This window comes from Anser brachyrhynchus, assembly GCF_964034855.1.
Source record: "Anser brachyrhynchus genome assembly, chromosome: 2".
Lineage (NCBI taxonomy): Eukaryota > Metazoa > Chordata > Aves > Anseriformes > Anatidae > Anser > Anser brachyrhynchus.
Genome location: NC_137695.1, coordinates 54753774 through 54766938, shown reverse-complemented (window position 1 = coordinate 54766938; position 13165 = coordinate 54753774). Strand labels below are relative to the sequence as shown.

At 40.5% G+C, this 13165-nt stretch overlaps 1 protein-coding gene across 18 annotated transcripts in view; it reads left to right on the top strand.

Annotated features, from left to right (window-relative positions):
- The window catches only part of KIAA0319, a 61017-nt gene that overhangs the window by 45544 nt on the left and 2308 nt on the right, over nt 1-13165 (top strand). For 13 of the 18 annotated variants that reach the window (XM_080578128.1, XM_080578139.1, XM_080578138.1 and 10 more), the window contains 6 exons: nt 105-264; nt 1594-1736; nt 3011-3133; nt 5744-5834; nt 8006-8097; nt 8937-9125. In XM_080578128.1, coding sequence (XP_080434254.1) covers nt 105-264; nt 1594-1736; nt 3011-3133; nt 5744-5834; nt 8006-8097; nt 8937-9115 — 788 coding nt within the window. In that variant the 3' untranslated portion in view covers nt 9116-9125. Of the gene's footprint in view, nt 1-104; nt 265-1593; nt 1737-3010; nt 3134-5743; nt 5835-8005; nt 8098-8936; nt 9126-12055; nt 12483-13165 lie in introns of those variants that run through there. The other 5 variants (XR_013945728.1, XM_080578136.1, XM_080578130.1 and 2 more) reach the window with 5 other exon arrangements.

Here is a 13165-nt window from a genome sequence, read left to right as displayed (position 1 = left end):
GAAAATACAGTATTAATAAATATTTTTGGTACTGAGCGTTGTCTTCAGTTGATAATGAAATATTTGCCAAACTCTGATAGCATATCATCTTCTTCTCCTGTTAGATCCCAAAAGGAGTGGTCTGGTGGAGCTGATTTTGCAAGTTGGAGTGGGACAGCTGAGTGAACAGCAGAAGGACACCCTGGTGAGACAACTGGCTGTATTACTGAATGTCTTGGATTCAGATATCAAAGTTCAGAAGATACAAGCCTACTCAGATATAAGGTACAAAGATGCCCTGCTGTGCCAAGAAGATTTGTGATTTTCATTGACTGTCTCACAGCTCATATTTAGTTACAAAATAATGTAGAAAAGATTACCAGAAATGCTGTAGCTCTCAACAGTATATACTTTCAGAAGTTATTCTTCTTCTGTGGTAGAAGATTGATGAAGTGAGCTCTCCAAAGGCTTAGGTCTGAAATGTTTTATTTAAAACAAACAAACTTCCATACAGATGATCAGGTTTTTTTATTCCCTTAATTTTTTTTTCATTTCCTTCAAAGAAAGCACATGCAGAAATTCCAGTGTCTCTGTTCCATATTGTACTATTATTTTTCATGAATGCTGGCTGGAATAAGACAGACAGACCTTCTCATAGAGAAGCAAGTACTGTATTTCAAAATAAGTTTCCAGCTGTATCTGCTCAAACTCGTTTTATTGTACTTTTTTTCTATTTCCTCTCTAAGGTTTTGATACTCTAAGTACTTTATTTATTTTTTTTCCAGGTAACTGATAACAAAAATCCTTGTTCACAGAGAAAACAGACTTTGTAGTATGTTGTATGCTACATGTAGTATCTTACTCAAAGCAGATACCTGCTTTGCTTGGGTTAGAGGGGTGGAAATGGCTTTATGTTGCCAGAAGAACTTCACAGAATGATTGAGTAAAAAGCAGTTGACATGAGTTATCTTACTTTAAATTACTTATTGCTAACTGCTTGGTGATTTAAAATCTATTTTGTTATCTATTCACTTCTCTGGCAACCTCATAAAATTGAAAGGAAAGGGGGAAAAAGTAAATATAGCATGTATAGCTATAATACTTTAATCACATCTTCCAGCTATTGATTTTCAGCTTCAGATGTTCCCTGAAGCATGTGACATGGGATGAGATCAACACTACCCAATAAAATAAAATAAAAAGCTGCCACAAGTTTCTCTTGGTCCTATGTTTTTCCTCTTCTTAAATTCAGTTTTCTAAAGTTACTCTCACTGCTTCAGAGTGCTTTGTGGCAGGTTCTAGACAAGAGGAGGGAAAGCAAACATTGCATATATACTTCTCTTAAAGTGAGAGTCAGGAAGACCAAGGAGGGAATTAATTTCTTGTTGTTCTCAACGTTTTTCTGTGAAACCAAGGAGCCAGAGAACTATTGGTGCTTCTGGGTCAGAATGAAGTACAGTAGTCATGACATTTGGATGGACGTGGACAGAGTTGCTGCATCTGTATTGGTGATCCAGAAAACAAGCAAAACAAAGCAAAACAAAGGCTGTAAATTAAATGCCTGACAAAAGTGATCTTTGACCATAGTCCTAACCTATGCTGTTCTCTCTGCAGCACTGCAGTTGTATTCTATGTCCAGAACGGGCATCCTTCCAAGGTGTTCAAGGCATCAGATGTCTCTCGAACTCTGCATGTGCAGCTTTTGAAAGAGAAGGCTGACTTTCTGCTTTTTAAAGTCTTGCGGGTTGACACGGCTGGTATGTTTGCCATCTGGTGTCTGGGCTTGGATTTTTCTTTCTGAAAGATGACATTGAAGACAATACTTAAAATGCATGCTCATTTGTGACAGACTGGTGCCAGTACTTGTGTTCTGTTAAAATAAATGCTTTTGCATGCTGTTAGTCTTATCTGTTCTGCATCAGGAAGTCTTGAGGAATGAGGAGAAAGGTACCCCTCTCATACCATCTTTTGTTGGAAGATGGACAAAACCTAATGTAGCCATAATATAGAATGTTCAATGTCTGGTTCGTTCAAGGCTTTTAGTGTTCAGTGATAGGCTTGTAATGTAATTTGTTTTTATCTGTCTATAGCAGGCAAAATGGTCAGGTCATCGTTGTGGTTTAACCTCGTCTTCTAATGAGGTTATATTTGCATCACAGACAGGCCTCTGAGGTTTCTCATAATGAACTTTTTCTTTTCTCCTAAAAGAATCTTGAACTTCAAAACCTAGCCTTATATTAAACTACGCTAGTAATGTGAACCCTTTATGATCCTCAGATATTACAGATATGACTACCTCTTAGATTTAAAATTAGGAGACTGTGATCCAAATGAAAATAAAGTGAATAAGCTCTAGCACTTAAATAGTCATAAATTCTGTAATAAATTCTGGCTTTGTTCACCTGTTGGAAAGGATTTGTTTTATTGTAAATGTACTTGGATTACCAAAATGTGTAGGCATCACTTGAAAACGGTCCTTAATGTTTTCCTGACATAGCAAATCTGCTACTGTAAGTTTAAGGGGGATAACCTTTTTTTATTTATTTTATTCTAACGTGGCACATTAATCTAACAACAGGTATTACTGTAAGCAAATAATACATAAATGCTCAGGCCTCAGTTGCTGGAATTGAGTTTTGAAATACTGAAATACACTATAGTTTATCGGTGTGATGCTTTCCTTACACTACCTGAGAATACTAATATTCTTTAGTTCTCAGGTACTTCAGAAGTTCTTACAAATATGTCATAAAGGAGGAGGTCTGAACTCTGTAACTTCAACTCATCTTTACTTCTGTTTGGAATAAGCTGATGTTGACTTGGATATAATTTCAGTATTGTATGCGTAAGATATTCTCATCTTTTCACAGCTGAACTGTGCAGCTATTTGATATGTAATGTCAAAGATAAGAGATTTTAAAATATCAGAATGTTATGAACTAGGTGCTTTACCACCAATCTAGTCCTCACAGTAAGAGAATGCATGGCAAGTTGACCATTTACACAACTAATCTGTTTGCATTATTCATAGCATGTCTTTTAAAATGCTCTGGACATGGACACTGTGATCCTATAACAAAGCGCTGCATTTGCTACCAGCTGTGGATGGAAAACTTGATTCATCGTTACCTAAATGATGGCGAGAGTAATTGTGGTGAGTTTGCACGTTGTGGGATGTATTCCTAGAATCATTTGTCTTTTTGTGAGACTGTTGAATATTTGCCATCAGAGTGGGGTACTTACATAGGAGGTAGATGCTGAGGAAGGGTTAGAACAGTCTCTTTATTGTTCAGCCTACAGCCTACCAAAATGATAGAATCATATAATTGTTTAGGTTGAAAAAGACCTCTAAGATACAGTCAAGTTCAACCATTAAACTAGTGCTACCAAGTCTTCCACTAAACCATGTTCCTAAGCACCACATCTACACATCTTTTGAATAATTCCAGGGATGGTGACTCAACCACTTCCCTGGGCAGCTTGTTTCGATGCTTCACAACCATTTCATCCAACCTAAACTTCCCCTGGCACAACTTGAGGCCATTTCCTCATGTCCTATTGCTTCTTGCTTGGGAGAAGAGCCTGACCCCCATCTCACTGCAGCTTCTTCTGAGGTAGTTGTAGAGCGATAAGTTCTCCCCTGAGCATCCTTTTCTCTAGGCTAAAAAGCCCCAGTTTTCTCAGCAGTTCCTCATAAGGCTTGTTCTCTAGACCCTTCACCAGTTTTGTTGCCCATTTTGGACACTCAAGCAGATCAACACTCATGTCCATCTTAGTGTTGTCTGCAAATTTAGAGTGCAGTCGATCCCTTCTTCCAGATCATTGATAAGGATATTAAAGAGAACCAGCCCCCATACTGAGCCGTGGGGGACACCACTCGTGACCAGTTGCCAACTGGGTTTAACTGCATTCACCACAACTCCTTGGGCCCAGCCACCCAGCCAGTTTTTTTACCCAGTGAAGCGTACGCCAGTCCAAGCCATGAGCAGCCAGTTTCTCCTGAAGAATGCTGTGGGAAACGGTGTCAAAAGCTTTGCTGAAGTCTAAGTAGGCAACATCCACAGCCTTTCCTTCATCCACTAAGTGCATCACCTTGTCATAGAAGAAGATCAGGTTAGTCAAGCAGAACCTGCCTTCCCCATGCGTACTGAGCCTTATCAACTGGTTGTCCTGTAGGTTCTGCAAGATGGCACTTTGATGTTCTGCTCCATAAGCTTCCCCAGCACCAGGGTCGGAGTGACAGGCCTGCAGTTCCCCTGGTCCTCCTTCCAGCTCTTCTTGTAGATGGGCATCACATTTGCTAGCCTCCAGTCAACTGGGACATCCCCTGCTAGCCAGGACTGTTGATAAATGACAGAAAGTGGCACTTCCACCAGCTTCCTCAGTACCCTTGGGTGGATCCCATCTGGCCCCATAGACTTTTGTGTGTCTATATGGTGTAACAGGTCACTAACCATTTCCTCGTGGATTATGAGGGCTTCATTCTGCTCCCCATCCCTATCTACCAGCTCAGGGATCTGGGTACCCAGAGAACAACTCATCTTACTACTAAAGACTGAGGCAAAGAAGGTGTTAAGTACCTCAGCCTTTTTCTCATCCTTTGTCACTGTTTCCCCATGCCCCCCCCAAATAGCCTTCTGTAGGAAACAATATCTTGGAATTATTTAACTAATGTCTTGAAATGATAAAGTCTTTATTTTATAGTAGTCTTTATTTTTAATATTTTAAATATTTTAGGAGCTTGAATTAAAAACATATCACTGTCTGAGATGTGGGCCGGGGAATTATAAAAACTGTCATTGCCAAGGGAGAGAGTTTGAGACAATTTTGGGCCAGATGGAAGGGTTGTTTGATAGTGTGTGTATTGATGAAACGAGACTCTGTTTCCCAGGTGCAACTTAATCATGTTGGTGTTCTGTGGCATACCTAACAAATCAACTAAGCCAATTTGATATTGTATGGGAACTCTCTAATTAAAGTATTTCACAATTTTAATGTAATTAAATTGGTCTAAGATCAAGTAAAGCTGAACTTTCAGTACTGTGCAGACTTGGAGACGTTTTGCTGGGCAATGCGTGAGTCTTCAGGTAGTTCTGTAGAAATTAATAGGAAATGTGCCATTTGCTACAAGCCATTAAGTAACTGTGGGGCACGTGTCTGGCTGTTAGTGATTAGTGGTTGGTAATTGCCCAAATGAAATGGGACAGTATGTTTTTAAGCCTGAGGCTGGGGCTTCCTGCAGTCCTGCCTTTAATGCTCTGTTGTTCCATAGTGCAGTAACAACACTGAAATAGTATATGCATGTGGGAGATTCGCATTACTGCACATCTCTCTGAATCCCCCTTAGATTTTTCCAGGATTTAAAAATCTAAGCATGTAGGTAGAAGGATGTATCACTAATCAGCTGCTCTCTTATGGTGCTGCTAAAATGACTGACAGAGTACACTTAAGCTTGCTTTAGTTAGAGAATGATGGCTGAGGTGGTTACATGACCTTCTTGGCTTCCAGCTCCTATGTAAAATTTGCATATCCTGATATTGTAAAAGGGATGGGGTAGAGGAAAAGTTTTGAACGTGAGCATTTTCAGTATGGAAACTTAAGAATATTTGAGTATTCTTCTGAGAACATATGTAGGTGCCATGTTCTGCTAAAATCCTGTTGGCACTCTCCATTGCCCAGGATCAGAGAAGTATTTAATAGAGAAGTACTTGAAATTATCCTGTCCATATTACTTTACAAAGAAATGTTGTGCTTCTTTTTTCAGAGTGGAGTATACTCTATGTGACTCTATCTGCTTTTATTTTGATTGTGGTCACAATAGGGCTTGCCTGGTTCTGCATCTGCTGCTGCAAAAGGTACATAATATGTTTCATTTTGAGCGGGTGTAAGCAACAACTGCACACAGCTGCCACATTTTAGTCCAGTCCTTAGCACTAAACCACTCAACTTCTCAGACACTTGAAGAGCTTCCTGTAGCTGTTTCTGTAAAGATGTACTTTTTTGAAAAAAGGAGTATCTGTCTGAGGCTATGTGTATTCTTCTGCATTTTGAGAAATAAAAAGCCAGTGCTGGAGTATCCTTCAAATTAAGAGCTTATTTATGGAAAAATGCTGAGTGTGTACTGCACATCTTCCTGGTCTCTGAGTCCTCCAGGTACTCCATGCTAAGAAAAAAAGAGGTACATCCTGAAGGTCACTGAGATAAGAGTGTTCTGGGCCTTGCAAAGGGTGCTGCTCCCAACCTGGTGTCTGTCTTTGACAGGAAGAATGGATATGTGGGCTGTATCTGGCTGGCAGGCAAGGATAGGAGCCTTGAAAAGCTTCTTTTCTGAGCCAAGAATCTGTCTCAAAATACTTACTGATCCTTTCCCTAAACAGTTTTTCCTACCACTGTATGTCATATTTCCCTCTGCATGTCACTCCCCACATCCTGTTGTCTTTCCTAGTAAGCCATTAAGAAATTCTTTGAAGTAACAATCCTTTCAAGTGTTGTCGCTAAAGAGTGTTTTTGCTGCTTCACAAAAAAGCACAGCAAAAAGGTATTCAGGTATTATCAAAAATGAGATGCTATCAGAATTTTTCTTGATTTTTAACTTGGTCTAGGTTGTCTTTGCAGCATGTAAGGGGTGCTGTTTGAAATGCATTGGACTTGGTATACTGCTTTCCTTTTTTTATGGTTGAAGGAACAGTGCTGTTAGTAGAAAGGTTTAAATAGAAGTGTATCTTATATCAACATGAGGCACAGCCTTGCAGGCTTGTGTGGATTTGATGGGAAAGGGAGTGTTTATGGAGTTCATCTGCTTCCATGCCTTTGTCTTCACATGGCTGGTGCCAGAATGAGTGCTGAGTGATGCAGATACATGTGAAAAGAGGAGGGCAGTGCTGCACAGGACAAGATGGCAAGAGATGCCCTTTGTATTGTTGAAACTACAGGAAGAAGATGCATTTTAGTCCAAAATTCATCTGGAATTTGGGGATTTTAAAGGCTTTGATGACTTGCCAAATGAAATAATTTTTCTAAAGAATGTAGAGGGGAAGCCAGGTGGCTGGCTGGCTGCTGTGATGCCAACTGAGAGGTAGCTGCTTCTCAAATATAAAAGTTACATCTGACCTGTGGTGTCTGGGAGTGCTTTTTCAGATGTCAGAGTTAAAAATCTTGCCAAGAAAAAAGGCACATGCTCCCTGCCCACCCCACCCCACCCCACCCCACTCCCCCCCCAAAAAAAATTATATTTTTTTGCCTGAGGTGTGACAGCATCTTCTAGGAGGTGCCCCACTTTGTTTCATGCATGAATGCCCTTACTTTTACTCTGAAATCCTTCAGTTGTTCCCTGTTCATTAAAACAAACAGCCCTGTCTGTTTCTCTAGCTCCAAATCTTTCTACAGTCAGTAAGGTAGAAAGCAGAAAGGTAACTCTGGCAAACAGCTAAAACTTAAGGTAGAGATTTACCACATTGTAGAATTGAATGCAGAAGAAGGATTTAAATGAGGAAAGACTAGGTCAGGTTTTGGCTACAGACCAGTAGTGCTTTGTCCCTGCATATATATGAGGGAGCCAATCTCCATTTTTGACTGTTCTTTTCTGTAAATATAATGAGACAAGCTCTACTTGAATTCTCTTAGTTTTAAAACAACCAACCAAATAAACAACAACAACAAAAAAGATACCTAAACAGTTTAGGAATGAAACACTTCTTACAGAAATTCTATTTGGAAACTAATGAGTGTGTCTATCTTGTGTCTAATTACTGTGTTGAAATTGAACAAACTGAACTCCTTTGGGTTAGGGAAGCAAGTCACTCTTTCTTCATCTCTATATATCAGACAGATCAAGTAAATGCTATCCTCTGGTCCAGATTGTGCAGCTGCTTTTCACAGGTATATACTGGAGTAGCTCTTTCTGACTGGAGGTTCTTTTTGAGGCTCTGTATATGGGGCATGTAGCTATGTGTACAGTAAAGGAGAAGGAGCAGATCTATGTGTGTATGTGAAAGCTAAATAATCTTTTTGGTAACTTTTTTTTTAGCAGGAAGAGGACAAAGATAAGAAAGAAAACAAAATATACCATCCTAGATAACATAGATGAGCAGGAGAGAATGGAGCTGCGACCCAAATATGGTAAGAGCTCTCTCTTTCACTGGGGGTTTATTTAAGCAGTGAATCTTTAAGCTGTGAACTCATCCACCAACCTTACAGTCAATGTTTTTAGTTGGCACTTGCAATCAAAAGGAGCCTGGAAGCTGGAGTACAAGGTTGAGAATGACAGAGGCAAACATAAATGGGGAAATGGTTGGTCAAGAATCTCTTCATTTCTTGCATGGGTCCTTGGGCTCAAGTAAAGCTCTGAGCTTCTTCATTAACCTTAATTTAGACCATCTAATTGTCCCACAAACTTCTTATATATAACCTCCTTTCCCCTCACACACACCCTATAATTTGGATCTGGTTTTATTTGTGCACACAACACTTCCCTCTGGACCATAAGTGCCCTGTTAAACATTAGAGACTTCAGCTGCCCTGTTCAAATACGTTTTAATTTACCTTATTTCAGTTTTTAGCAAGATAAATACTGGAATGCAGGGAAATAAAATCATCCTTAGAAATTGCTGTCCTAGAAAAATAGATGTAACATTTCAGTAGAAATCTTGACCTTTCATTACCAGTCACTTAAATGAGGTAGCTGGTTAAACAAGTTAATTTCCAGATTCAGGCTATTAGAATTATATTCATTTTTCAGAGCCATAAACCAGTGGGGCTACACTGAGGTCAAAAGAGTATCTGTCTGACAGTATTTTATACCTCCTAGACCAGCTTTTGACATGGGTAGTGGTACAGGCTGGACTGCAGAGTGTTTTCAATTATTTTTAATATCTCAGCAGAGGATATGATGATTATGTTGTTAATAGTGAAATTTTTCTAATGAGCTTGTTTTGCCTTTTTTTTTTTTTTTTGGTTAGGTATAAAACACAGAAGTACAGAACACAACTCCAGTCTGATGGTCTCCGAATCAGAGTTTGACAGTGATCAGGACACTATCTTCAGCAGAGAAAAGATTGAAAGAGAGAATCCTAAAACCCTTTTGAATGGATCAATCAGAAATGGAGTTTCTTTCCACTACAACTCCAAAGACAGATAACTGAATGAGGGTAAAAAGCACAAGACACGCTGATCCAACACATCTAAAACATGTTGGCCCACTTCTGTTTTTCCAAATCAAAAGCTTTCTAAAATATCAGCTAATTGCAGGTGAAAGTAGATTTCTAGCACAGTGGTGGGGAAGGGCGGAGGAAGTATTTTATGATCAGCTAACTCCTGTTGCCACCACAAGGAACAAGGAAAAGCACGTTTTATTTCTCGCGTGTTCCATGCTGATGTTTGTGTGAACTTCAGAAAGATGTTTTTCTTGTATCACTGCTACAAAACTAGCCAGGGCTGTTACGCCACTAACAGTGGTAATTGAGATGTATATAAATTTGTATCCTGTGCTCCTGTCTTTTTCTCAGAGGAGCAATGGGGTTATGAAGCTGATCTAAAACAGCAAAAGCCAACATATGTAAATTCTGTTACAGCTATAGAGAGCAATATGTGACTGCAGGCTCCATCTTAATTTTCAGTTTAGATCAGGAACACAAAAGGAACATTTGTAGTATTTTTTTTTTTCTCTCTGAATGTGCTTCGTGACTTCCTTTTCTAGGGTAGTGATCATCAGATGAAAACATCTGTTTTTAAAAGAGGTTTGCAATCTAGCAGTTGTACTGAGCTGTAAACTAACGTGACAAATCTGTGTCCTGTGGGATGCAGTGTTCTCTGTATTTACATGAAAGGTATGATGCCTGCAGGGAAGTCCAACCTTAGGTTGCTTCTGTAATGATGAAAGTACTTGTACTTTCTCTAGAGTCTGCCATGTCCACCAGCAACCAGTAGCAGAGATGCAGGGAAGACTCAGCGCCATGTGCCTTCATAAGGATTTTGAACATCCCAAACAACCTTTTCCTTAGCATTTTTAAGGAGCTGTGGACCTTTTAAGGCCAAGCCCTCAGCTGACTTTGAATCTGTAAGCCTCAGTGCTTAATTAAAGAATGTCCCAGGTGTTTGCAGAGTTAAATGCTTGTGGCAAAGTACCATGTGTGGAACAGAAGTTTCAACACTTACCTTCACTGTCTTGGGTAATTGTTGTGGTTTTAGCTTGAACATTAAATTGTTTTACTTTTTCCCCTGTAGTTGTTTGGTGTTTAGATATATTGGCATAAAGAGGTCCCTTTAGGTATTTAGGAAAGTTAGGTGTGCTTGAGTTCTGATGTTGCTGTTCTTGTTTGCAGTCTGGATAATTTCTTTTCAATGGGTTTGTTATGCTTTCAAGCTGTTTCCCCGGCACTGTTCTTGAAATTCCATACAGAGGATCAGGCTTTTACATGTAAGCCTCATTTGTGGGGACATCTGTGGCACTGTCAGCCTTTCCTGGGGGTTTGTTACAGACATGTTGGAGGTCTTGGGCTGAGCTGGAGAAATGATGTGTTGTGTTTGAGAAAACATTCCTCTTTGGAGCACTTCAGACAGGGTTTTGTTTGTTTGCTTGGTGAGTTTTTGTTGTTTGTTTTGTTTAATCTGATGGTGGAGAATCCATTAATGAAGAAGGGCAGAGCACTGTAGAGATCATGGGGAGCAGATCAGAAAGGTCAGCAGGGGTCATAAACCACCTCCATCATGACGAATAACTTGGTAGAGAATTCTGGGGCTTTCTCAATCTTACATAGAATTCTGACACAGAAGAATGGCTGGATTGAATACCGTGACTTTTGTGTCTCTTGGTAATGGAGTCTGGCAGACTGAAGTCAGAGCTGACTGGGTTGGATGGAATTAGTAATCAAAAATGGCAACAATGTGGCATGCTCATGATTTGCATCCTCCCTGGTTTCATACCTTTGATTCTCTTGCAGCAGATGTCTGTGAAGTTATTAGTAGCACACTGAGGAGTGTTTATCCTGTGCCCAGCCCTGCATTTCTGTGGAGAGCTGCATGTGGCCTTCATAGTCATAGTGATGGGAGAGGCTGTGAAGAGCTGAAAAGGGTTGATGCAAGTGTTTTCCATGTTTTTCTTTTGTCCTCCAGCAAGATGTGATATAAATGGTCTGATTTGCTTTCTTTAAAAGCCAAACTTTATGTATGGGTTTTAGGATATTTATTGAAACAAATCTACTTTCTCATTCTATGTTCTCTTCCCCCTCATCGTGTATGAGTGTCTGTATTTAATTAAACTTGGTCAATAAGAGGCAGGCCAGCTTTTGATCCCTTTCAATTTCTGCTCCAGATGTGTTAGCACAGTAATGCAGTATTCACTTTTAATGCATTCCTGAAGAAAGTTAAGACCCACACAAAATACTTCTAAAACTTTTTTTTTCCTTTTTAAAATCAGCATTTGGGGCTTAATCCATTCTCTGCAAATTCCTAAAATGTTCTAGCAGGAATTATGCTCTTGGAAGTATGCATTTAAAGAAGGAACGGAAATTGCACAAGCAGCTACAACTTTGCATCATCTACAGTGCCGTTACTCAGAGAACCATAAAATGGTTTGGGTGGGAAGGGACCTTTAAAGGTCATCTAGTCCAACCCCTGGCCATGGGCAGGGACATCCAGCACTACAGGTGCAGGACCCTTGTTGAACTTCATGAGGTTGGCTGTCTCTTAATCACCTCTGTGTCTTCCATATACTTCCACTTAACTTCCAAGAGGATCTGTTCCATGGTCTTACCAGGCACTGAGGTGAGGCTGACTGGTTCCAGTAATGTGATTAGTCCCACCAAGTTTCAGCGACAGCAATTAGATCATGGCAGCCACTGTACAGATGGAAAGCTAACTCCTCCTTTTTGTTACCTATGCTGCATATATTGATATAGAGGCACTTTAGTTGTGCTGTTGACAATGTCACATTTTTAGAGGAACAAGCCCTAATTCCATTAAGGCATTTCACAGGTGTTTCCCTGTTGGTACATAACATCAACACCCCCTGACTCTTCTCTCTTACTCCAAACTCCATCCCCTGCCCCTGCAAAATTTTAATTTAAAGCCCTTGTTACAGGTCTGGCCAGCTTTTTGGTGAAGATGCCTTTGACCCACTTGGTCAGATGACTCCCATCAACTCCCAACAGACTTGGCTTTTCAAATGTAGATCTGCGATCACAGAAGCCAAATCCTTGAGTATGGCACCAACTGTGCAGCCAAGCATTCACCCTTTCAGTTTGTCTCCTTCCTGAACCTCTCCATCTGGCTGGAGGGACAGAAGAGAATACCACCTGTGCTCCTGAGCCTTTTAACCTTGCTCCAAGGGATATATAGTCTCTTGATGGTTCTAAGTTGCCTTGTTGCAGTATCATTATACATGGGATAGTAGGACTGGATGATAATCTATAGGTTTCAGCAAGCTCAGCAGCCTTTCAGGGAGTTCACAATGCAAGCTCCTGGTAGGCAGCAAAGTTCTCTTGAGAAATTACCTGGACAGCAAATAGGTGAGTGCTTCAGTGCCTCTCAGTAGGGAATCTCCAGTTACCGTTACCTTATGTGCTTTTCTTGTGAGAATGGTTCTCATGCATGTAAGTGGGTGCATCAACTTTATATGATTGGCTTTTCCTGGATCCTGTCTGTCTCTCTTTATTCTCCAACCCCAGAGCATTTTGTCTGTTATATAGGGGCATATAAGGGAATGGGGGAAAGCTCTTCCACCCTGAGCTGAGTGGACGAGGGTCCAGTCTCCTTTATCTTGTGAGTTATTTGTGTCAGTCAGCTCAAGAACAGATTCGGGCTTTCCTTCCCCTTGCACAGCCTTAAGACAGGGCTGTCTCTTAGCCAGAGACAGTGCACAATTCCTTATATTGATCTGCTCACATCCCCAAATACAGTGCTGCCTGCCTGTTGGGCTCCTCTTGTAACCTATCTAGTTGTTAAAAGGGTTCTACCAGCTGGGCACACTTGCAACTATGATATCTATCCACTACTGTTTTCAGGTGCTAGAGCTACTTCTAGATAGCAGAGCTCCATGCAACCCTAAGGTCTGGACAACTGTTTTAATCCTTGGGAGGTCTGTTTGGGTGGAGATGTGAGCACAGGTAGGCTGTAGTGCTGCTGCTTGGATTTCAACCCCAGCCTTGTAACTATGATGCATGGCCACCATTTTCTTTCAGCAGGTCACAGT